Here is a 27037-nt window from a genome sequence, read left to right on the forward strand (position 1 = left end):
TACAAACAAACAATACCTAGATTAAAAAAAATTCCTCCAGTTCCAGGAATGTCATCATTGTTGGATTATTGGGTAAAAAAAATTAGATAAATAATTGATCCTTCACAAATTTCTTTTACTGGACTGATAATGAACTGAAAAAATATATTCAACCTAGAATAAATATTTTTGTTGTAGTTAACAAATTAGAGTAGGAATAAACAGACTTACATTTACATAATGTGAAGGCAATTTGTTATACTAATCTCTGCTATATTATATTAAAAAATTCAATTATTGCCTATTCCCATTATAGAAATACAAGAGGCACATTGTCAAGGTAACAAATAGAAGTTTTCAGGGGTTTTAAAATTTCATTTTATCCTTTTTATCTGCATCAAAATACCAACCTAGATGTGGATTACAGCATTGTTAGTGATCAAAACTGCAACCCAGAATAGCATACATTAACTTTCACATTGAAGAAGTAAGAGGATATTATCAAGTAAGTATTAAAGGATTTATAAAAAATTAGTTTTAATTTTTATATTAAATGTCAGTTTTATTTTAAACAACCCAAACCTTGAAAAACAATTTTCAAAGTTTCTTGTGCTAAGATTATTTAATGTTTTGACTTTCTGGAAAAATACTGAAAAACAAACCTTAGCAAGAAGGAGTCTTGGCAATGGTTCACATAATCACAGAATGGTTTGCATTGGAAGGGACCAAAGATCATCTGGTTCCAATCCTCCTGCCATGGGCAGGCACACCTCCCACTAGTACATGTTGCTCAAAGCCCCATCCAACCTGGCCTTGAACACTTCCAGGAAAGGGGCATCCACAACTTCTCTGGACAAATTGTTCCAGTGCCTCACCACCTCCAAAGTAAAGATCTAAACCTGTTCTTTTCTGTTTAAAAATGTTGCCCTTTGTCCTGACACTCTCTGGACATAGGAAAAATCCCTCTCAGTTTTATAGCCCCCTTCAGATACTAGAAAAATGGTATCCCTGAAGCCTCCCTTGCCCTGCTGGCCATGCTGCTGTTGCTGCAGCCCAGGATGTGGTTGAGCTTATGGGCTGCAAATGCACGCCACTGGCTCATGACCAGCCCTTCATCCATGAGAACTCCACTGTCCTTCTCTGCAGGGCTGGCCTCAGTGACTTTTCCCAGTCTATATTCACATTTGGGATTTTCCCTACCCAGATGTAACACCTTGCCCTTGGACTTGCTGAACTACATAATGTCCCCATGGGCCCACTCCTGGATGACATCCCTTCCTTCTGTGGTGCCAGCTGCAGAGCTCATCTTCCTGTCATCGACCCTGCTGAGGCTGCACTTGATCTCAGTGTCTGTCATCAATGAAGGTACTAAAGAGCATCAGTCCCAAGAGTGAGCTCTAAGGGACCCCACTCATCACCATCCACTACCTGGACAGAGAGCCATGGACTACAACTCTGGCTGTGTCCATCCAGCCAATTCCTTATCCACTGAATGGCGATTCACCCATCAAATCCATGTCTCTTCAATCTGGAGATCAGCCATGTCATGTGGGACCATATCAAAGGCTGTACAGAAGTCTAAATGATGACATTTGTTGGTGTTGCCCTGTCACCCGTTGCTGTCACTCCGTCATAGAAGGCCGTATTGCTCGGGCACAATTTGCCCATAGTAAAGCCATGATGGCTACCTTGGCTCCCCTCCTTGTCTTTTACTTGCCTCAGCACATCTTCTAGAAGGGTCTGCTCCATGATCATCCCAGAGAGAGGTGCAGCACACTGGTCTGTAATTTCATGGTTCATCCTTTCTTCCCTTTTTAAAATGGGAGCAATGTTTCCCTTTTCCAGTCACTGAGGGCATCACCTAATTGCCATGACTTTCAAACACAGCAACAACATCAGCCAGTTCCCTCAGGACCCTGAGATGCACATCAGATTCCACAGACTTGGAAGCTATTCAGCTTCATCAAATCATCCCAAACCTGCTCTTGGCTTATAGTGGAAGGGACTTCCATTTCCCCCACACATGCCCAGAGAAGTGGCACTTCAGAGAAGGGGAAATCGAGTGGACCAGGAAAACTGTCTGCAATTGAATCCCAATATTGAGCCTGTAACTGCTGCTATGCTAAATATCACTGCACTGGTAACACAAATTCAGGGTGCAGCCCTGTCATGAATGGCAACCCTGCATATTCTTTTTATGATTCCCAGTGAGAAAACTCCTTAGTCCTGCTGGTCCTTAGACCCAGCAGTAAAACAAACTGATCCACAAAGGGGTAACTATGCAGAATATATTTTATGCTATTCAGGCACATACAACCATGTTTTTGGCAAAATATGAAAAGCACATACAAAAGATAAATTATTGAAAGCTAACAGCTTCGAGAGTATGCAGATTTTATTTGGAGTCCTCACTTTGTGCTTCATCTTCTCCAGTGAACTTATTTCTTGCCAAGTCTCTGCATCCCACCATTAGCCGCTCTCTAGATGGTCCAAGATCTTCCAGCTGTTTTCTTTGTCTGGTTTCAAGTTCTTCCAATCGCTTGCCAAGCAGGGCAAGCTCTCTTTGATGCTGCTCCTCCTTGAAATTTAAAGGGGAAAAAAATGTTGCTATATTACATTTTACACACTTAGAAGGAACCAAAATGAGCAATACATTCATTCATTTATTCTCCTTAAAGAAAAGTTTTTATTTTCCTTAAAGAAAAGTCCAAAACACCCTTATTTGTTAAATTTTACTCATCAGTGTTTCATGGGTATTGTTCTAACAATTTTGATGAACAGCATTAGGAAGAAATACATTTGCAGATATTGTCCTCTCAGATGAAGGTGCACACAAACCTGAAGTCTCGGTAACCACGAATCTGTAAAGTCAACCTGGTCAACCTCAGCGAGAGATATTTTCACCCTCAGCAGCTCAGCCTAAGATGCTTTTAACCACACAAGAAATCAAGAGCAGCAATACTGAAATGAAACCATGGTGTGAGAACAACACTACCATTTCTTGCTCAGAAGGAGCCATTTGAAGCCTCTGAGGGGAAGGACAAAGTATAGAGAACTGGCTTAAAACTACCCAGTTGTTACATTCTGTAACATATCCTTTGTCTTTCAAGTACTCCTTCTTATTGCAAGGAAGGGAACATCTCTAGCTAACTCACAATTTCTTACTTGTGTTCAAAGATGAAATACGCCTTCCTTAAGACTAAGGTCAGTAAAAAAGAAGTCTTTCAATACTCTCTTTTGCTGTATTATTTTCACAACTTGTAATATATCCCCACCTGAAGAAAGGAGAAGGATGTTGCAGGCCCAGGAGGCAAAGCAGATGATGGCGTTACACCAACTGGATTGAGTGACGGTATGTCAGGATTCAGAATTATACTCCGGAATTCATTGTGCCGACGTTGCAAGTCCTTTAGCCTCTTCTGGAGGCGAGCATATTCTTCAGAGGAAACATTCTGTCTAGGAAATAACAAATTTCTTATTGCTCAAGATCTTTGTTGTCCCAACACAGCAGCACAGCTCTCCAAGAATGCTCTGCTGTTGAACACCACCCCTTTCTACCTATCTTTACACAGAAGAACTGGAAGGTAGATCTGTGTACATTCTTTTGCCTACATGTCTGTCTAAATGTCCCTCTACATATTTAGCTATCTGCTCTACTATAGATTAGAGTTTACATAACATAAGTTTTAAATACCATTCACAGTAGTGAGTCAGACAAGCCACATTCAATTAATTATTCAAATCAAGCCCTCCATAGGGACTGAACGAAGAAAGAAAAAACAGGACTTCATCTTTCAAAGATGATGCCATGTCTGTTTCTCTTGCAATTCTGAATCTTGTTCACTTACTTCTTTTAAAGGGATTTGTGCAACTGTGCCTATCATGTATTTTTTCTCTTTTTCTTCTCGAAGAGACAGCCCTGCAGTTGTCTCATAAGCTCTCAGCTGCCCATCCTGAACAGAATCTATTCAAAGAATTCTAGTGCTAAAGGCCATTAGACTCTGGTTACTAATCTAAGTAACATGTATCTTCAAAAATACTTCATATTTTTAAGTCATACTTTGAGCATATGTAATTTTTCAAGCTAAGAAAAAGCAAAGTTTATTACCTATTTAACACTTGATTTTCTTTTTCTAGTTCTTCCATCTTGGCTTCCAAAAGTTCTATTTTCTCATGCATCCTCCTTTGTTTATTGTCATTGAGAGTCTTTCTCTGTCAAACAGATGTTTCAAACAGCTAAGCAATACCTTAATAGATTAGATCATGTAAAATTAAATCTAAACTGTATGTGGTTTCAAGCTGTGACACTTTGTAGGATTTTCCTTCCTTAAGAAGAGAATGTGTTGTTTGAAGGCGCTTAGATTGCCATGATGGGAAACAGAAGAGGTGGAAAATGGGAATGAAAGAGGCACAGCTGCCAGTCACTTGGTCAGTGACCAGCTGTACTAATAAACATTAACAGTATCTGAGAATCACAATAGTCATCCTTTAAATGACTACATATAAATGAGTATAAGCAAAACCAAAAAAGTATGCTTCCTTTTTTTTTTTTTTTTTGTTGTTGTTGTTTTTGTTTTGTTTTTGTTGGTTTTGTTTGTTTGTTTTTCTCATATTGATCTTAACTTTTCATGACCTTAAAAGGTACTGGTAGGTTTCATAACCCATGTTCAGTGAATAACACTGCTAATTAATATTGAGGTTTAACAAACAACCTGCCTTTCCTTCCAAACTATTTCATAAAAAGTAAGCTTAGGGGAAGAAATAAAATTTTAATATTCCATCAAGGAGAAGTAGAACATCATTTGTCCAGTATCTAGTATCATCATCCCTCATCAAGGTGTTCACCTCTTAACGATCAATGCACACGTGTGTACAAGAAAGCCTCACAAAATCTTTGATGGCGTAATAACAAAGTTGCTGGCTGTAATATTATTTTCTGTGTCATTCAAGCTATTTCTATGCTAATCTTAGAACACAATATATTTAGTTATTATATACAGTAGACTGCCAATAAACTCTTAACATTGAAACAATTCTAGCTGGCCAACATAAAGTTGAACTTTACACAGGCTGGCTCATTCAAAAAGGAAGAGACAACATGCCTTTTTCTGAGCAACAGCAGCTCGACTTAGCTTGTTCTTCATTTGCTTGTATTTCTCTTCATACTCTGTGATGTGCTGAGTAAGCATATGTTTCTCCTGCAGCCATTCCATACGCTGGTATTCTGAAGTCCTTTGGAAAAATCAGGTTAAAAAAGTAAGAGGTTATACAAACAAAGCAGCACATTCAGTTAATACCTTAAGGCTCTTAAAACAGATGCATCTTTTCACAACTCCTACTTTCATATACTTCAAGGATCTGACATAAATTTGATTATATTAACAATCTAATTGTGACTACAACATTTGAACCTGTGCATTATCCTAGGATTTCTTCAACCATCAAATTTTGAAAACTGATTCTAAGAAGCTAATTGTTGGTGCCTTGTTGGATTGGCATGCTGCCAAACCACCCAGAGAAAATTCCTCAATTCAGGTCAAACCATCACAGTGGAACACAAGAGCAGATGCCTATTCCAAATGTCAGTTGTCAGAAGAGTTGACAACTACGTTCTCTGTTTAGGAGAGCAGGGTGCTGCCCTATGGGGTCTACTAAATCTTTGTAACAGACTTCCTTAGGACGTGCTCCCAACCAGAACAAACACCAGCTCAACAGGAAGCTCCTACTAATGTGGTTTCTAGACAGCATTCCAGATGAACACACACCAAAGGCATATGCTATCTTCTTAGACTTTTGCATGGTTACAACACACTAAAATTAGGCTGTGTTCTCTAGCAGTGTATAGGAAAGGAGCTGTTTCTCCATGCTGCCTTGTTTGTTTGGGCTACCTGCATTGTGAGTCAAAGCAGACAAGAACTAATGGCATATTTAATTACATTACTGTTAAAAGTTAAAATCAAATTGTGAGATTCTATGTAGCAGATTTTAAGACCACCAAGGCTTGATATTAGTGCATCTACCACTACTCCAGTCCTGGGCAGATGCAGTTTCCCTACAGGGACTCTGAATGCATCTCCATAAGTTTCTCACCAAACCACCTCTCCCTTCCTCACAGCAGAAGTATTGGGCATCATTCACTCTCACTTTGGGAAACAGAGTCCTGGCCCCTGTGTCATCTGTCATGGCTCTTTTAGTTGACACAGCATGGCTTGTACCTCACTCTTGACTGTAAATAACTACTAGTACCCAGGAACCAAAGCACTTTGGACGAGCACTGCTTAGCAGTAAAAGGATTTCAGCTGAGGCCATGGTTAAAAAATGCTTGAGTTGGGTGTGAGGGTTTCTTTAGGTGTTTTTTATTGTTGTTGTTTGGTTGGTTTAAATGCCACTAACATTGTTCCCAAAATGCTAAACAAGTCCCTGTTTGAGCTCATCTCTGATCTACATCAGTCTCATAGTTTGCCTTTAGCTTTTTTTTCTCCTTTCACATTTTCATTTCCAAGCTTTAAGACTGACACAGCCAGACATGCAGCTGATTTGCCTACTTCTGCTCAATGCTCAACTGGCACTACTTTATTTATCTGAAACTTTTTATCTTGTTTTCTCAACTTTTGGTCCCTATTTCACTTCCTCTTGCTTTGGTGCAACTTAACTCTTTGCTGTTCAAGCTCATAAGAATTTACTGAATGGAGGAAGGATGTTCTATCACTCACAGATTCATAAAAACAATGGAAGCATGACCCAAGGCTCCCAGGGTAGCAATGGCACAGACCTGCAGGACTTACATGCAGGCTACAAAGCTGCTTCACTTCTGCAGTACCAGCCTTAGTGCAGCTCTCAGTACCTAATACTTGTTCAGTGATCTCTAAGGACTGCCTTCCCAGGAAAACCTAGTCCTGACTGTTTTGTGATTCATAAATATGTAAATGAAAATGACAATCTCATTCAAGTAACAGCAACGCTCTCACTCAACATGTGAGTACACCTCCCTAAAGCAAACATCCAAAGTATTTAATGTGCTAGTGACATACTCTGCAGTCCAAATCCAATAATATCTTCAAATACTAAATTTAAAAGCACTACTTAAACTAATGACAACATAGCAATTGCAGTACCAATTAGTAGCAAGAGAGATGTTAAAACAAAAAGAAGTTACGTTATACCCTTTGGAAGTTTTATATTTAATCTGGGATACTGACTTTAAAGCACCCATCACACAATAATACAGTACTGGTTAGACAAATATTTGGTTACTAAAATGGGAAATTCTGTAAAGCCATTTCAGACTGACAAATTAATCTTTAAATTCCAGGAAACTGTTAATTTCTATATGGAACCTGAATAAAATTTGGCTTCCTTCATCATTTATTGTCATTCTTTGATGGTATGCGGTCAAGCTTGTCCGAAAAAGGAAAGTGATGAATTTTAATTTTGATGAGAGGAACTAGAAGATATTCTATAAGCTTTTTCTTTCCTCATATCAGCTAAAAGTAGCTAGTGGGAAAGAGAAAGAAGTATTCACACATATACTGACTGGGACCGTGGAACCTTATCATGCATAATACAATGCTTGACTGCTCTCTTCACACATATAGCTTAAACACTCTTAAAAGAACTGTCTGATCCTTTTATACCTATAGAAGTTTGACACTCACTTCGGTGTAAGTAGAATTTCATTTTATGCAAGCAGTGTATCTCAATAATCAATAATTAATTTAAACAGATACGAATGGAAACAAACTCCTGTTTTTAAAGCGGACATGAGGAAAGCTTTTATACATACTATGCCACAGAATGTACAGCCATTTTTTACAACTGTCCAATATTTCCTGTTCATTTTAACTTTTGGACTTTATTCAGAATCTACAATCCACAGTGAAGTAATCCACATGAGAAGAACACAAGCAGCATGAAAAGTAAAGCCAAAAGAAAAAAATTACTTCTCTGTTTCCAGTTGAGCTTTCTCTGCTTGAGCCCTTGCATGTTGACATTCTTGTTTCAATCTCTCTATTATTTCCTTCAACTTCTGATTAGATTCTAGCAAATCCTTTTCTGATTGAGAAAGTGTGGCAAGCTGGAGTTGGATATCATTTATTTGCTACCAAAACAAAAAATATTTTTTCAGTTTCAGAAGGTATGCAAATAATGAACAATTGATTTTGAGATACTGAGACAATGCAAAATGGAGACACCAACTAGCTTAAGCTTTTCATTTCTGTTTTACTTGTTTGTTTTCTCTATACTCAACAATTTCTTCAGAAGCTTTACAGTAAATCACTATGTGACAAAGGGTTTCTATTGTAGTTAAAACAAGAAAGATAGGCAGTGTCACTGAAGTGTCCCCCAGAACTTCAGAAATCCAACACTTTAGCCCCAGGGCTGAACTCGAGGACCATGGAATATGTAGTAGCAGAGCTGTGGAGCTATCCAGGCTCTTCTGTCTCATAACACACTGAGTGTTACAGCCAACAGTGACTGTACTGATGAATTCACAAAAGAAGGAAGCACTGAAAAGTCCAACCTCTGCAGCCAGCATATACAAATGATCATTTCCCTTTCCTTTTCCTCCCCCCACATGGACACTTAGATCCCTCAATTTCTGATTTCATGAGGAAAAAAATAATTGCCTCAAGTGCACACAGCTTGCAGAGTCCTTTAATGCACAACCATTGTTATTACCTACTAAACAACATCACAGGCAAGCAGGAGTTAAAAAAAATAGGTTTGATTTTCAACAGTGCCATCAATTGACTCTGAAATAGAAATATACCTCTTTACACTAGTTTGTTCATTTATGAAACATCTGTTAAACACTTGAAGAACCTCAGATGAGAGATGCAGTGTAAATGCAAAGCATTACCTAGAAACAATTTATAAGTCTCCATGGCAACTGAATCTCCAGTTAAATAGTGCATAACCATATTCAACATACCAGTCTATGAACATTCAGCTTTGAAATCCCTGTTACTGACAAAACACATGAAGCAAAAAACTGTAATCCATTTATAGAGGTCCAGGAAAGCACAACTGATTTCTGAACACTTCTCCTTTAAATATCTGAAGTACACATTTCATCCCTCAAGGAAAAAAAAAAGCCTTAAAAATTCAATCTAATCTTCAAATACAGGACATGGTAACTACAGTAAAGAATGCATTTCACTATAAAACATTACAATGCACTAAAACCTTACCTGTTTCAGATTAGCATTTTCACATTTCTTTTCTTCCAGCTCTTCTGTCTGCATAGCTTGCTGTTGAATTTTTAATCTAAAATTGTGTAAGACATCCTTATTTTTATCTAATCAAAATACAGATGCTATAAATTAGGACAAATCAGCCTGACAAATAAATAGCATTATTTGAAAGGCTGATACACATTTAACTAAAAAAGTATTAAAACTATATTTCTATTCATTCTTAGAATTCACATGAATAAGACTTTTGGAATATGATTCATTTTATCATGCTGACCTTAAACTACAGTAAGCCAAGTAAACTCCCAACCATAATAACCAACTCAGAGATAGCATATTAGGGTCTCAGCTTGCCAATTGCTGCTATGGTGCCATTGGAATGAGAAATGGTTTACTCTAACACTGGGGCTATGCCAGCAGCCAGCACTTAACTAGTTTTAACAAACGTGTATTGCCAAATCATTACTTCAAAATGGCCATTGAAAATAACACTTAAAGGTTTGGACGAAAAGTATTATCTTTTCAAACAGTTAATTTTTAATTCTGCACTCTTTTTTACATAGTGCAAAAGATAATTTTGTTCAATCTACACTAATGAACATTTCATAATGAAGATTTCTGTATCTATGAATAATAAGTTTTTATACTGTCTACTGTAAAGGCATTAAGGGGGGAAAATGAGAAATTTGTGCTAAGATTAGAAAAGTCACACTACCGCAAACGCTGAAGTTCCTTTTTGCTAGATTCTTCTGCCATCTGCACAGCACGTAGTTTCTCTTCATACTGATCCTTTTCAGATTGTCTCCAAGAATCTTGTTCCAGTTTCATCTTCTCTAGATCAGCTAATCTGTTCTCGAGTTCTAACCTAAAACATTATTGAACATGCACACAAGAATCACTACAAACTGCCAGAAGTGTTGAGTTAAGATGATATTTTTAAAAGTCTCACAAAACAGTCCTCTTTTAGAAACGGAGGAGGAAATCAGACATACTTTTCATTCTGTAAGGCTGCAATATTGTCAAAAACTTCCTCTTTGGCAGCTTGCACTTTACGAATTAACTCCCGATCCTTTTCTACTAAAAGCACTTTATGACGTTCAACAGCTGCAGTAAGAATTTCCTTGTCGGACAGCAATCCTGCATTATACATTAAAAAAAGTTAAACATATTATTGATAAGAATCTGCTAGGATCCTATATTCAAATAACTATAAATTCACAAAAGGAAATTAAAAATCTCAATTCAAATGATAGAATGAATGGGGGAAGGGGAAAAAACCAAAACACAAGAAAACAAGAAGAGACCTTTCTTAGTATAACAGTTATATTTCCAAAACTTTTGAAAAGTAACCATTACACTGGAATAACGGTCTACAAGAGTTTCTTACTTTAATAAACAAAAGTAATTAAACAGTTGATATTATTACAGAGTTAAACTCCAGAGCAATTTATACAAAACACTTGTGTCTGGATTTAAAATTTTTAAAAAGTGTTCCATAACAGCTATGCAAAGGTCAAGCAACAAAATTTTCATTTTCTGGAAAAGTTTACAGTAAACAGAAACTGGTTGTCAGTGAAACTAGTAACTGGGCTACAACAAATCTCACATTTTAATCTACCTATATTACCAAATGAGGCATTTCTAAAACTATGACTTTATAGGCAGGGACAAATTATACAAACTAAAATCTTGTAACTGACACCCATATTCACTGGCAAATAAGCCAACATGCTCTAACAGTGACTCCTGGTTCTTTAGCTAATTCAGCGATGCAAATGGAATTCCACAGTAAGTTCAGGTTAACTTAAATCTTGTCTGTATTCAGTTTCATATTTCATAGGGTCCAACGTTTCTCGTTTGCAATACACTGTAAGTATATTGTCAATACAGAAAATAACACTTTTTCATTGTTCTTAGCGGACTTTAATATTAAAGCAAGTGAACAGAAACAATTATTTCAGGAAGACAAAGGTAATATTTTGGGGCTATGGCCAATTAGTTTAAACAGAGGACAGTTTAAAACTGTGTAATTGTACAGTTGTGTGATTTAAACACAACTAGTACTAGAAAGTTTTGGCCTTTTCACTCTAGAAAGTTATTTCAACTTGCCTACACACTCAGCTGCATCAGGTATCTTACAGCAATGCCTGTTTCCTTCAAAGCATGAGCTAGGTACTGTATTTTGTTTCATACGGCAGCCTTATGGAATTGCTATCAATTCCACAGACACAGAATCAAAAAAACCCCAACCGCTGAAGCTCTGTGGCACGATACAGTTTCAAGCAGAGTATGAAAGACTCGAGAACTTAGCAATAATAGAAAAAATAACCATATGAAGTACATAATTTGAAACAGATTATGCTCAGGTTGTGTCACAAATGCATTAATTTACATCAATGAAAAACTGCTCTCAATTGTTCTTTGCCTAGTAGAGCAAGTGAAACGACACAATTATTTCAAATACCAAATGAATTGTCAGATCTATTACCTAGACCAGAAGTAGAAGCTGAAGACTGCTGGGGAGCGTTCAGAGAAAAAAATAGTTGTATTATTCTAACTGAAGTAACCAGATGAAATAATTACAAAATAATTTCATACTTTACCATCCATTTCACTTTGAATCTTGTTTCTTTCTCTTTCTACTTCACTCTTTGTTCTTGCTGCCTCCAATTTGACATTTGTTACTTCCAACTTATGTGAATGTTTAAGTTCTTTTACCTATGAATTAGAAAAACCAATATCAAATCAAATTAACTATAATAAAATTATATATATATTTACTTCACTTCTGACTAAAGATACCTTAGAATCAAGCTAAAATAAAATTAAATTTAATCTCCACAAGTAAATCAAAACAGTGATATCCAAAGTCAGAATATCAACTCCTTCCCCGAGTAATAGTCCCCCTGGTGTGCTACATTACTTACTCAAAATCCAGGTCTTCATAGTTTTAAAGTGTATTTTAAATCAAATACTGCTCTACAGACACATCAAATAGCCTCACAAAAAATAGGAGCTTTAAGAACATCAAATCAAAGAAAATTACTGCTTGCATGGAAACTTTCTATAGTTTAGGCATTTGAACGCAGTAATTACACGGTCAATGCAAATTAAATATCTGGAGGAAAGCACTTATAATGAAAATCCATTCACAATGACAAATGTAATTACGACCTGCTAGCATATACAAGTGGCAAAAGGTTAAGAATGACACACTAGCTTATTAAGTAACTACACGGAAGATTTAGTTGCTTATATATCAAGTTGATAACATTTCAGGGCAACTTGAAAAGATTTAAGGTGGGTTTTTTAAGGCAGAAAATCCAGAAGACAAACATGCACCTGTGCTCAGGAATAGGTTTGAGTGGGAGCGGAAGCAGGTGGTATAGTAAAGGCTATATAGTAAAGGCTAGTATAGTAAAGCTTCTATTTTCCTCCCTTTGAGAAACATCACTGCAACATTTCATTTTGTCCTGCTTCTGGAGGGGAGCAGAGAAGACCAATTGATACAAAAAATAAAGACTGTAACAATCTTTGATATAGTCTGGGAAATGACTGAAACATGTTTACCAGAAGTTTTCCCCTCCTATTTAGCATTCATGGAGGCCAAGTATGGCATTTTACATAAAGAGGCTTTAAATAGCTATACCTTATTCCTATGGAAAATTAGAATTTTTTTTATGAATGACCAAAATTAAATACTTAGCACTCATAAATATGCACTGTAAAAAGATCTCAAAAAAAAAAAAATAAAAGGAAAAGTGTACAAACATAGAACAAAATTCTAAGATCTGGTGCCAATCCAACAAAGTTAATCAAATATATGTTAAGACAATGGTCAACTTAAAATGCTGTGATGCAATTCTGTACTGAAATGTTTCTGTACAAGCTATGCTGGCATTAGTCCAAGAAAAAGGCTTTGCTAACTTGATTACCCTGCTTTTAATATAACCTAAATCTCCACAAGTAACTCCAATGCAGCTTGCTTCCTGTAGCTAACACAGCCCATTCACAGGATAGTTTTTAAGACCTCCAGCAGCCGTGGCTCCATTAGGAAAAAAGAAGGGGGAAAAAAGAAGGGGGAAAAAAGAAGGGGGGAAAAAGAAGGGGGGAAAAAGGAAGGGGGAAAAAGGAAGGGGGAAAAAGGAAGGGGGAAAAAGGAAGGGGGAAAAAGGAAGGGGGAAAAAGAAGGGAAAAGGAAAAAAGAAAAAAGAAATTTAAATTTAAAAAAACTAAAAAAAAAAGAAAAAAGAAAAGAAAAAAAGAAAAGAAAAAAAATGAAGAAAGATCAGTTTAAAGCTCTAAAGGTTGACTGTTTTCATGAACATTAAAAACATGAATATGAAGATACTTCACAAGTCTTGTTCTGTTCAGGAAAAAGATCTAGAAGATGGAATAATAAGAACATAACCTCACTCTTTAGAGATACTTTTAGGTATGACATTCCTCCTGTAAAGTCACATATTCTTTGTCTTTCAACTGGAACTAAGGGAAAAATTCCATACCTATTTCAAGTCACAGCAGAAGACATTGTTACTTTATTCTTAGTCTAAAATATAAGCAGAAAAAAATAACAGGATGTGAAAAACGTTTAAGATACCATAAAAGTACTTACTTGAGCAGTTAAGGAATTGACTTCTCGTTCAGATTTGTGAAGTTTGCTAGTTAAGAGCATGTTTTGCTCATGACTCGTCAGCAGTTCCTTCTCAATGCGATCAACCTGTTGTTCAGCAGACTTCTTTTCTGCCTTGAATGAAGGAAGTATTTTTTAAGATTTTTGGAGCTGGGTTGCCTCTTGTTACTTATTTGAAATATTTGATTGATCTGGGCTTTCAGATATTACTGTCTTGTTAATAATAATAACATAATAATATATAATATGATCTATAAATATTCATCTTTGCTCAACCATATATTCCAATATAACAATTGCCTTGAATTTTACTAAAAAGTCACAACTATTTTTACTAACAGAATATTACTACACACTACTATTACTTTTTATTACTACTACTACTACTATTTTTACTACACAGAATCACTCCCATTTTCAATCCCCCTTGAAAAGGAGTGGTGGTAATCTGACTTGGTTATGAGGCTGCAGTTGTGCTTACCAGTAAATTACTGGGCTATAAACAGTGTAACTACATATGGTGTTATATGCTGGCCTATGCAGTCATACTGACAGAAGAATTAACATCCTGGAGAGGAAATAAAATGCAATTACTGCATTACAGACTCCGATCTTTACAAGACATGACCCTGATCTTTACTGAATATCAAAAAGGTAATCTAATACATGATTTCCTTTTTCTAAACACTTCTGTTTTCAGCAGGGCTCTCTTTAAAGCTGTCTAAGAAGATTACAGCACTTTTAAAGTTGAGATCAGCGCATTTTGTAACTGAAGTATACAGCACTGATAATAATAAAAAAGAAAATGAACCATCTATTTGCATGCTGCAACTGTGTGAAGAATCTAGATGAAAAGGCTTGTTACCTAGAGAGGTAGCAAGGACTGACAGAAGGTCTGAGGATGACAGACGAGGAATACAGTGGAAAAGTGCAACAGCCCAGAAATACCAAGGAGAACAACAGGGAGAGCAACAGCTGAGTACTAAGCAGCTGCAGTAATGTGTTGGGGAAAGAAGAGGCATTGGTAAGCAAAAAAGATGACAGATGAGGAAAGGATTAAAGAGAGGAGCATCATGTGATGAAAAGAATAAAGAATTACTGCAGCAGATTATTAACATATTGGTTTCTAAGTCCAGCTAAATGGCAAGTGCTGACATGACCTTACTGACTACAAATACGGATCTAACGCGCTTGTTTAGAAAGGAGATCATTCAGCAGAATTTCTCAGTTGAGAGACTGTCCAAAGTTGAACTGGCAGTGTATGACTCCCAGTCAACTACAATTTGATTTTAAATCTGAAATGTAGAAATTCAAATTGTGGAGTCAATGGCAAAATTATCAGTGATTTCAGTGACAGCTCTGTCAGGCCAAGTTTTATTCTTACTACACTCTACAAGGAGGGGAAACAAAAGAAAATCTTACCTCTAGAGATCGCATCATGGTCTGCATCTCAGCTAACTGTCGTGCTTGTACTCTTTGAACATTTTCTGCTTGCACAACACAGTTGTGTCTTTCTGCTCTTAGTTCTTCTACTTCTGCTTCTAAGGCTTTTAATTTCTGACACAGTTGTGCCTTTTCTCTAGAAAGTGCCTCCACACGTTTACTGTCCCTTGTGGGATCAATGCTAAGGAGCTGATTATGGAGTTCTTCCTTATCTTTATCCAGTCTTGCAATCTGATAGTTGTTAATCAGAAAAATAAAAAGTTCTTACATTGGTTAGGTGTCAGGCAGCAACAACTACAGTAGTTAACAATTCAGAAAAGAGCAGCAGTGGACATTTAAACATTCATTTGTTTAGAGTAGGAAATTCAAAGCAAGACCACCTGAATGTCTGTAATTAGTGTGGACTTTTTGAGACAGAGTGCAACACTGACTGATGTCTTTATTTGCAAGCTGGATGATGGCATGGAGTCACTTTCAGCAAGCTTGAGTGTGACACCAAACTGGGGGAAAATGGTCAATCTGTTGGACGGCAGAACTGCTATCCTGAAGAATCTGGACAAACTGAAGGAATGGACAGAACTGGATCCTCTTCAACAAGAAGAGCAAGACATGCATCTGAGATGGAGTAATCCAATGCAACAGTACAGGCCCGTAGCAATTGCCTAGGAAGTATCTCCATGGAAAAGGATCTGGGGATCCTAGTGGACAACAAGCTAAACATTAGTCAGCAAAGCACCCAATCCAATCCTGGCAGATTGGCAGAAGGATAACTAGCAGATCCAGGGAAGTGATCCTTTGTCCCCCTTCCAGTACTGGTAAAGTTGCATGGGGAGTTTGTGTCAGGTCCAGATGGCCACTAAGGTGTTCAGAGGGTTGGGGAATATGACATATAGGGACAAGCTGAGAGAAGTAAGCCTCAGCTCAGAGAAGAGAAGATGCACAGTGATGGGAAGAGAGCAACAGGCACAATTTGGAACATGTGAAGTTCCAATTATGTATTATGAAAAAAGTTTACCATGAAGATGGTTAAATACTGAAAGAGTCTGCCCAGAAAAATTATGGAATCCCAATCCTTGCAGATGTTCAAGACTTGGCTGGACATGGACCTGAGCAACCTGATCTCATTACACTTCAATATTCTAAACAAGATTTTGGACTATAAAGAGTCTCTTCCAACTTATGATTCCACTATCTTATAATTACAACAGAACTCAAATCTGCTAAAAACTCCAGAGAGCCAACATGACTGGGCCCTGACAGACAATAAACCAAAAAGAAACAAAAACCCAAACCAAAACCCAAACTAATAACAACAATGAAAACCCCAGCTCTCTCTTACAAAGTAGTACAAAAGGTACAAGCCAATCTGGAGACTGTAATTAACAAACACATAAATTCATAGATTGTTACATTTCAAAATAAGTTACGTGGACTGAATATAACAGCGGGAGCAAAAGAGTGAGAAAGAAAGGTACGTAAGAATTCTCTCCATATTTGGAGACTAGTCCAAACTCTGATCTGCAGCAGTCCTTTTAAAAGTTTCACCAGCGTTCTCTACAAATAAACCTGATTTCTGCAGCAAAAGCCCTCCAAATGCCTTTTATGGGGAGATTCAATTGCATGATATGCCCAAGCCATCATTTAAGAATTAGGACGTTTTTACAGCCTCCTTATGCAAAATGACATGGAATGTTAAAAAGCCTTTGAGAGAAACCAGATCACACTGTGCCCTGGGCTCAAGGTATTTGTATTCTGTGTAAGTGTGCTAATTAGCTGCAGGACTAGCAAAAACTCAACAAGCCCATGAGAGAGGCAGGCTGTAAAGCAGCATGTGGGTTTAGCTCCAGGAAGAACAACTGTTCTGTTTTTAATGCACTGCATTTGCAAACTTGGATTGATTTTGCAAGTGATGATTGCTTTGATTTGTGTCTGATGTTTGGAGTAATACATTCAAATCTGGCATCTTAGAATATATGCTTCCAGACAAACACTTAAATGGATATGCAAATGACATCTGCAACTCATTTACAATGATGTATATATTTAAAACCTAAATCAGCTGGCAATTTATTTAGCTACATACACTTTCAAAAGTCCAAAGAAATGAACGAATGGTTTCTTCAGGAGCTAATACAAATGAAATAAAGTTACCAAAGTTTTCAGTATCTTTTTGATTATCACTACCTTGATCCAAACTAAGATCATGACAAGTACATGGCTAAATGTACCCTTGTCTGCTATTAACAATATCTCTTCCTCGATAAGTTGCCACATAAGTAATTTAAAGATAAAACTTACATTGGTTACTCAGATAATTTATTAATTTCAAATTAGCATCATGTCACAAATCACAAATGTGATTAAAAACAGCATTAAGCAACCATACTGGCAGTCATTTACCAGAAAGTAAGTTATTCTTACTTTTAATAGCACAAATAATATTGCAACCCATCACTGAACAAATCTACAGAGGCAGCCTTAGGCTAAGTCACAGAAGTGCTTTGAGAATTAAGAGAATAGAAACAAACATGAAATGGAGTCAAACTGACAACCCTTCAAGTACCAACAGTTCCACAGTGATCAAGCAGCTTTGTCAGAGATACTGTCTAAGCTTCTATAATAGTCTACGTACCTCAGCCTCATATTTTATTTTCTTCTCTTCTAAAATATGTGCATGTTCTTCCTTTTGATGCTCAAATTCTGATTTCAGAAAGGTATGGTCGTAACGAAGTTTGTTATATAGTGTTCTGTATTTTTCTACTTCCTAAGTTAGACCAAAAAAAAAAAAAAAAAAGTTTTCAAATGTACTTCCTTTAAATGTCCATGCAATGTTCCTATTGTTTCACAAGTTGTCTCTGATGAACTGAATGTCACCTCTTCCATGATTTCAATCTTCCCTGCCTGGGACAACATTACCAGAGAAATAATGCCATACTTTGCTCCCCTTTCAGTTTTAATTTCTTAAGGTTTTAGGAAGAACTATAAAGTAGTGATCACTACCCTAAATAAAATAAAATTTCAATGACTTACATTTTCTAGCTTCTGATAACGCTCTCTCATAGGAGACTCCAATTCCTCATATATTTTCGCTTTTAACCGTTCTAATTTCTGAGGAGTTAGCACCTTAAAACAGAAAAGTATCACAAGTGATTAGTCATATTCAGTTATTTACACTGTGATAGGTCACATAGCCAGGAAAAAAGTATTTAAAATACGATTTTTGGAATCCTACTTAATTCTCTATATTTTTCTAAAGAAATTTCAATAGTAGCTACAGAAACTAAAAAGTATTAGTGAACTAAAAATATTCTGAGAAGATAGCAGAAGCATTTGGAATGCCAGCACTTAGCAATAGAAGCAACACAAATTGCAGGCTGAATTGCCAAGAGATTTATCTCCTTTGTGGGGGATGGGGGAAGGAAAAGCAGTCTCACATAAAAGATAAAGAATTAGTGTCTAACAGTAAGTGAACCAACCCAAAAAGATATAAATGAGCAACACCAAATAATTATTTGCAAAACATATTAGTGTGTGTTTTCCAATGGATACTTGGGTACTGGTTCGAATGAAAAACACTATCAGGAAAGATTCCTTGCCTTAAGCTCCATTCTGTATGGTATTTTGATAAAATTTCTTGGTATGGTTCCAAGAAACAGAGTTTAAAACAAAAAAAAGTCATCCACAACTGTGACAGTCTTATTTATTCTACTTTTCTTTCACTTATCTGTACTCTGAAGTCCCTCGAAACTAGGTCTAGATATGGTGCTGAGGCGCATCTCCTCCTTTCAGAGTCTGGGATCGTTTTGTTAGTGGTTATATTTGTTTCCTAAGAACATGTCCTGCATTACTTTAAGGAAACAATCAGTTGCATAGAGTGTCACCCAAGTTATCTTAAATGTTGAGGAGTTTTTTTGTTTGATTTTGGTTTGGGATTTTTTAAGAAAAAGAAAGAAGAAAGCTGTCATCACAAAGAGAAACAAATATCTATTTTTCTAATCACTTTATCCTAACAGGTTTAGGCACCTAAGTTACCCTCCAAGACAGATGATTCTCCCCTTAACAGCAGAGTAAGCACAGAGACTGAGAGTCTTACACAGCACCTAACAACAGGATTTGGGTGATTCAGTTAAACAAGCAAACAGTAATTTCAACCCATAGTCACTCTAGAAAAGAGCCATTACTTGGATTGGGTGCATTTCAAGACATCTGAAATACATCCAAGCTGGGTATATGCATGCTGCATTAACAGAAAAATCTACATGGCCCTACTACAGGATAAAAACACATACCAAATCCTTCCAGTAAATTATCTCACCTGCTGCTTCACTTGTTCCAGCTCTTGTGTTTTAGCCAGCAACTGCTCTTGGAAGTCAGCAAGAAGCTGCTGAAATTTGTCATGTACAGCCTGTTTTTCAACTAACAACCGTTTCAATTCATCTTGTGATTTGGTATAATCCTCTTGTAATCTGAAAGATCAAATACATATTTACTTTATATTCACCTTTTAAAATTAGACTTTAAAGTTCAAAAGACACACACAGAAGCAAACATACAGACACCAAATAAGAACTAAAGCTATTCATACCCTCTTTCTGTAATATACAGAAAAGTTGTCCCACACTTATAAACATAAAAACTGTTGCAGAAGCATCATCTGCAATGTCTTAAGGTACTTTGAATTGTTTCTTTTCTTATATGAACAACATTCAAATCTGTCCTTACACACAGAAATAGCTAACACACATCTCACACATACAAATAAATCCCTTCCAACATCTAGCTTTACCTTTTAACAACTCAAAGAAAGAAATTTGTTTAAATTGATGTACCTTAGGTGTTCTGCCCTTAAAGTTTGGTAATTTGCTTTGTGGTGCTCACTTCGCATTTTTTCATCCATCAAAAGTTTTAGTATTTCTTGTGAATTAGCTGCTTCACCACTTTCACCCACAAGAGGAAGGAGGTTGCCCAAACCATCCATTGTATGAGGACTATTCGTGATGAGTATGGAGAAGACAAGATTAATGTATAACTAATCTACAAGACCATTCACTCGTTCTGCTGACATCTCAGAAGATCAAGACACCTGAACAAATACAAGGACATGTAATTAGCATTCAAGTACATTCACAGCTCAAAGGTTTCACACACTGCTTTTGCTTTAAGTACAGAAGAATCCTCGTTCTGCTGCAACACAGATTAGAAACCTTTACTGAAAGTGCAACTCTTCTCTGCTCATGCAGCCTGCCCTGAGAAGTAATAGCACTTCCAGGGGCATAGAATACACTTAAACATGAAGGTCATTTGTGTCAATACAAAATAAGAACAACCATTACTATCTGAAAGATTACATGATGTGTTATTTTTACTTATGCTATACACTGAGATTCCAACTATGATGCCCTAATCATGCCTTTTTAATCAGAGTTCAGGCAGAGGTCACAGACAGCAGACACACAGCTTTTCTTACTACTTATTAAAAAGTCTGTTACACTGTCGTAACATCTTGTATTAATCAACACACCAGTATTTCAGCTGGAAGAAAAACAGATAATTCTCTATTGAATTTCTATCAGTTCTCTCTGGAGAAGAGTTAAGGTATCAGGGACAGCCTGGAAGACATCTGCCCACAGTTCACTTCCTTATTTTCAAAGCTTATCTTGTGGTTTCTTGTGACCTTTCCTGAAAGACACTTACAAAATGTGATAATATCAGATTGGTGTGAGGAAAGATGCAAATCAAGAGTTCCTAAGAAATAAGGAAGTATTCTAATATGCCTCATTGGTGCTCTTTGATATTTGAAGCAATAGGTACTAATCTGATCATTATTGACACTTCTACAGGATCTGGGGGAGGGAGGACTGTAACTGAATTTTAGGGAAGTTACAAAGCTTTAAAAACAACTACTCTGCCATTTTAGCTTTTTGCATAGCTGGACTGATGCCTAAGAAGTCCATGTCTGCTGTGTGCAAAGTGTACCTTTGTACAAAGTAAAACTCAAACAGAAACAATGATAAATCTCTACCATCACTACAAACACCTCACCTTCTTTACATGCACAGTTGCATGTATATTTTCTACCACTGCACTCTTTCATGGATGTATCTTAAACACAATTTGATTTTATAAACTCCTGAGCTATAAGCAAGATGAAAATCTGTCTTCCATACTGGGAAAAAACCACCTATTCCACAAAGACATGATAATGTCAACAAAAGGTAAATGTATGACTTTCTTTCCCATTTTTCCTTCCTCCATTGCTAAAACAAGAAAAGGTCAGAAAAATCTACCACTTATAACATCAGTCTAGGCAAAGCAACAACAGCAAGGTGGTATTTTGTTTTACCCAAATTTGCTGAAAGAATGAAGAGGAAGAAATCAGAATAAAGAACATTATCCTCTGTGACTGTCATAAATGCACAACCAATTTCAAACATCAATGACATAGGTTTTGAAGACCCTTCTAATCAATACAATCTCTTCTTCATCCCTGAATTTTGTTGGCTGTTGAGGAACAAAGGACAACAGCAATTTTCAAGCTCAATATAAAGACATTTTCAATTGTTAAACCAACAGCTGGATGAGGAAAATAGATCAGTGATGCTAAAGACAATAAATCATGTGAGAAGAGAGAAAGGTCTGGTACACAGAGAAAATTCAAGGCAGCATGTCCCAAAAAATTTCTAAGCATATCAACAGGGTTAACACACCACTATTAAAAACAAACAAAACCCCCACACAAACAATAAGAACAAACCAAAACAACAAACCAAACCAACAAAATATTCCAACATCCAGGCAATAGCACTTTGCTTTCATATGCTATAGATACTAAATGTAACTATCAAACTGTAAGCCAAAGCTCAGAATTAGGAACACGGCATTTAAAGTCGGGTCTGAATTGTGCTGCTTACTTGAGTAAGAAGTATTTTTGAAGGTGGCGTAATGGAGATAAAGTCAAAGACACTGAGAAAACACTATGTTTTCTGAGACAACATCAGCCAAGATAAGCTGGAACACAGCCTTTTGTACTCTCTATTCCAAGCTGCTGCAGGTGAGAAGTATATTTTCTCCTCACAGCTTTCATTACTATCAAAAAGTGCACAAATTACAAAGCAAGACACACACCTGGCCATGTATTCATATGCATGAAGATTTCATGAAAAAGATAAAAGGAGAAGAGAGAGGGAGATAATTGCAGCTGACAAAACAATGCTCCAGACTGCAAAAACCTGTTGTATTTAAGGAAACAAAACTCTTTTGGCTTGCAGGGACATCTAGCGGCAAATGTAATGATCTGCACTCCTGGTGACAACTGAAGCAGACACTAGAGATTTCATTACCTCATGAGAGCTCTTTCCTCGGAAACACAAAGAGCAATTTGTAGTATTTAATCTATTCACATGCAAAAAAGTTTTTTGTTGTTTTGGGGTTTTTTCTCAGAAGTTATCACAAAATATTTTCTGGCAGTACACTGCCAATAGTTAACAACATTTAGGGATGTTAATACTTTAAGTGTATTACCAACCAGAATCTCTTCTGTGCTAACGGCTGACAGTAGTTGCTCACAGTCAGTGAACAGGCCTTAAATAATCTTCAAAATTACACAAAGACTACACCCATAATTTTTGAGAAATACTTTAGAAGAACACTAGGTTCTTCCTCTCTTGGAGATGTGTTCAAGAAGTGGAGAAGCATAAAACATACTTTAAAGAAACTAAACCCGCCATCATATCTAAACTTAATTCTGTACCTACTTACTTGCCAAATTTTATCAAGCTACCAAACTGCAAACTTGTATCAGTCACCCCAAATTCATACTATGAAACCATAACATCATTTTCCACAGGTATAAGTGGCATTGGTGCAGTGTCCTGAAACCTAGGAAATGCACACTCTATAGGTAAAATGGTAATACTTACTGTAGTGAAGTAAATCAGTTAATTTCCAAGAATCACCTTTGTTTTGCCTTTCTTCTCCAATTTTTTCTCCTCCTCAAGAGAGAAACACTGCTGAATGACCTACTATACATCTCTCCTCTTTATAGCTGCACATCATGAAAGGGCTTTTCTTTTGCAAGATTTTTCAGCTCTATTATTTTAACTTTTTCTTTGCTACAAGCTCTTAAAAGTGAAAATACTTGCATTTAGAGAAAAATATGATATATCAATATGATTTTATTCTTTCTTTGAATTTTATGGCATTTTGTTTACAACAGCAAGGCTTCCTTCTTGTTCACCTGGCATAACCAAATGACATGACTGCACCATGTATTGGTAATTCCCCTGAGTGCCATACATAAGTCACTCATGGCTCTCTTTTCCATGCCACACTTAAAACACTTATATTTATCCTGTTTGAACGCAGTTTTAAACAGCTAGAGATGATACAATGAATATAATTTTGCAACTAACTAAAAACCTGATCGTATTTAGCCTTGTGCCAGGTTTTGCTCAAGCAGTAAAATTCTCAGTAAAATCTGTGACAGACAAAGAGCTTCTTCACACAATTCATGGTCTAATTCCTCTGCCTGCTTCTGTCACAACTCCAGACCTCTTTATTTACTCTTTCTTTTTTTCTAATCCAATTAGCCAAGATCTTCTGAAACAATGAACTATTTGCCTGAAAGAGTGAAAAACTCAAGGAAAGCACAGCCTCATTAAAGCAACTCTTCAAACACCACCCCTTCTCATGCCTGCTCAAGAGTCTCCAGTAAGACCAGATAATGATCCAATGCAAAAATGTAATCCAACACAAGAGCTCACTGTCACCAGGAACGGGAGGGTTCCACTCCTCGTTTCTTTGTCCCCATTCCTGTATTTGTCATTCATCAGACCCCTTCATGGACTGTTTTAACTCAAGAAGCCAACACACTCAAACAAGCAGAAAACACTCAATAGTTTTTCTGTGAGGTCAGTGAGTCACACGAGCTCATGGAAAAATCCAGCAAGCAACATCATCAGTGAAAGTGGGCAGCTGGTACGGACTAGGGGAAAGGAACAAAGAGCCAAGTAAACAGACAAGAGGAGGAGCAAGCCTTTCTCCTTTCAGGAGCAGAGAGCTGGCACAGCACAGAGCTCAGATGTGCACAAAATCACAGCCTTGGACTAGATACCAAGATTTTACACTGTTACAATGCAGTGAAACAAACCTTATCTTAAACAACTATGCAACACACTCACAACAGATCAGACTTCCCACGAACATCAAGTGTATAATAAAAAACCCCAAACCTCCTTCTATATAATTTGAGAAATGTGACAGCACGCTGCATTTTACTTTAACAGTCCAGATTCTACTGATCTGTCATCAGCAACTTGCAACAATCAAAGCAATCACCTTAAAAAAAAATCTAGGGAGGCAAAACCAAAGAGAAACAGGAAATCCTTTGTTATAGAGAGTTCCATAACCTGGACACTGCTCAGATGTTACTGCAGAGAATCCACTGAAAATAAACACTAAACTCTTTTGTGCAGCTAAGTGCAGAAATACTGGAGAATATCTGTATGACAGCTGCCTTACAGAAGACATCAATCTCATACAAGCTACTATCCACTCCCTCCACAACACTGTTCAAGGTCAAAGTTTCAACAATTAACCACATACTATTGCAGTGTCCATCCCTACACGGCACTTTCAGTTTCTGTCTTATACTACAGATCCAGTTATTTATTAGGTGAAAAACAACAAACAAGGTTCTCTTTTAACTCAGGGCTAAAATTTGTGCTTTAGCCACATACACCACCAAGTCAAACTGACAGTAGTTACTGATCAAATTGAATTTTGAATGGGAGCTACACCTGGTAAATTGAGCTGTACTCAAGAGCAGCCAGTCTCCACACACCATGTATGTTTCCCACTGTTTTTTCATGGTAAGAGACCTTCAAACACACATTAACTTTCGCTCACTAAAATCTCATTCAAAGTTCTACTCGGGCATACAAATGGCTGTTTTTTGCAAATACAGCTATAGTCCACAAACAAAACTCTTCTGAAAAATCACTTCCCTTTCATGTTGACTCAAAAATAGAGATGTTCAGGGAGGGCATAGGTTTCACACTGGCATACGTATCCCACACCTCCTGTGGGCAGAAACATGATCATCATAAAATGATTTTATATACACTCTACAGTACATGAACAAAGATCGACTGAGAGGCCAAGTGAGCCGCTTAAGTCACTGCGATCTTTTTACTGGGGTTTTTGGGTTTTTTTTTGGTTTTTTTTTGTTTGTTTGTTTGTTTTTTTTACTTATAGACATAGGAGCTCCGTCAGAGGAATAACACTAACACGGCTGACACACATCCAGAAGCGCAGAAAAATAATAATTTTCCTCACAGCGAACATGGCTGAGGATCGCTGGTGGAAAGCAAAGCAGACAAGCGTAAACACGTGAAAGCCTGCAGCGAGCGGCTGCTCCTGCCCCTGAACTGTGCCAGGCGATGGCGAACGCGGCAGGCCGCAGAGGCCGCAGCCGGCTGTCGGCGGAGTTGGAGCAGCGGGCACAGAGCAGCGCTGGGCTCCCCCAGCTGTCCCGGCTCCGCGGTCAGCAACGGCCCGGGCCGGGGGAGCGCGGGGAGCCGGGCAGAGGCCAGGGGGGCCTCCCCGCCCGTCCGCCGAGAGGCGCGGCCCCACGCACGCAGAAGGGCCGCGGTCAGTCCAGCCCCCATCAGAGCCCGGCTCCCCCCTTACAGCCCGGTCCTCCGCACACCCCGGCTCCCCCTCGCACAGAGGAATGCCCCCACAGCCCAGCCAGGCGTGGCTGCCGCCGGCCCGAGCGATTTAAAAATGGCGCCTCTCACCTCCCGCCGGCCGCGCCGCCCGCCGGGGCCCGCGGCGCGCGGGGCACGCTGGGAGCGCTGCCGGGAGACGGGCGGGCTCCGTCATGGCGGGGGCAGCCCTCAGGTGCGGCCCGGGCCGCTGCTCTCGCACGGAGATCGGCTGCTACGAGCGGCTGAAATGCTGTAAGCACCATCTTCTCGTAAACATCCTCATTTTCCTTCTAAAATCTCTTTGAATGAAGCAAGAGATTGAACGTCCTGATCGGTATTGGCATTTCTCTAATAAAGCTAGCAGCGCTTTAGCAAGGATTAAAATTGTTTTCAGTTAGTATATTAGAAGGTGGGTATTGGTGATGACACACACACATACCCGAAGAAAAAGTGACAAACAAGGCAAATGTCACATTTGCTAGCAGCGGGAGATTGCAGCTGCAGTCACTGCCAGAGGTGGCTGCAGATAATCAAGTGTTTGAATCCGTGGTTTGCGCAGCTCCGTGGCGAGAGCTCAGCTTCTCTGTCAGCCTGGCTCTGCACACCATGCCGCTGTGCGGGTTTGCATGGATGTTGCACTTTTTGCAATGTTAGAAGTGAAATATCAACGGTATTCCATCATACCAATGTACACCTGTAGAGAAATCAACGACACCACAAGACTCTGTAATGAAATAAAAATTAATTTTTATTCAAAACAAATTTTGATGAAAAAGATGAACATTAAAAGCCATAGATCTAAACAGTTTTACACTGCAAAGAAATCTTTCTAGAAAGTGTTATGAAGTTGCACTCATTTTCTGTATCCAATTTTTTTATTTCACTGTCAGCTCTACAAATATTAACTAAGACCAAACAGAAGCCTTTCTCCCTTTTACAGCTGCATTAACAGGAATGGTAGAATGGCACAGATTCTTTGGTTCTATTAGTGTCTGTTCATAGCAGGATTATATAGCTATAATCTATTGGAAAACAATTAATTTACATGAGAAACATGACACCAGGCATCTAGATCACTC

General features: G+C 37.8%; 1 protein-coding gene across 2 annotated transcripts; it reads right to left on the reverse strand.

Moving 5' to 3' along the window:
- Positions 1-2253: 2253 nt before the first annotated feature.
- On the reverse strand, positions 2254-26083 carry CEP83 (centrosomal protein 83). Of its 2 annotated transcripts, none has more exons than XM_053943461.1 (16): positions 26049-26083; positions 20079-20332; positions 19565-19715; positions 18280-18372; positions 17882-18013; positions 15229-15480; positions 13789-13920; positions 11777-11891; positions 10166-10310; positions 9889-10038; positions 9171-9246; positions 7920-8077; positions 5082-5211; positions 4088-4191; positions 3255-3435; positions 2254-2557 (listed from the first exon to the last, which is right to left on the reverse strand). In XM_053943461.1, exons 2-16 carry the CDS (start codon positions 20225-20227, stop codon positions 2375-2377), a joined length of 2151 nt encoding a protein of 716 aa, XP_053799436.1. In that variant the 5' UTR covers positions 20228-20332; positions 26049-26083; the 3' UTR covers positions 2254-2374. The 2 variants fall into 2 exon arrangements, with proteins under 2 accessions (XP_053799436.1, XP_053799437.1); XM_053943462.1 differs by lacking the exon at positions 26049-26083 and adding an exon at positions 25585-25894.
- Positions 26084-27037: the final 954 nt, after the last annotated feature.

The sequence above is a fragment of the Vidua chalybeata genome, chromosome 5, assembly GCF_026979565.1.
Source record: "Vidua chalybeata isolate OUT-0048 chromosome 5, bVidCha1 merged haplotype, whole genome shotgun sequence".
Classification (NCBI taxonomy): domain Eukaryota; kingdom Metazoa; phylum Chordata; class Aves; order Passeriformes; family Viduidae; genus Vidua; species Vidua chalybeata.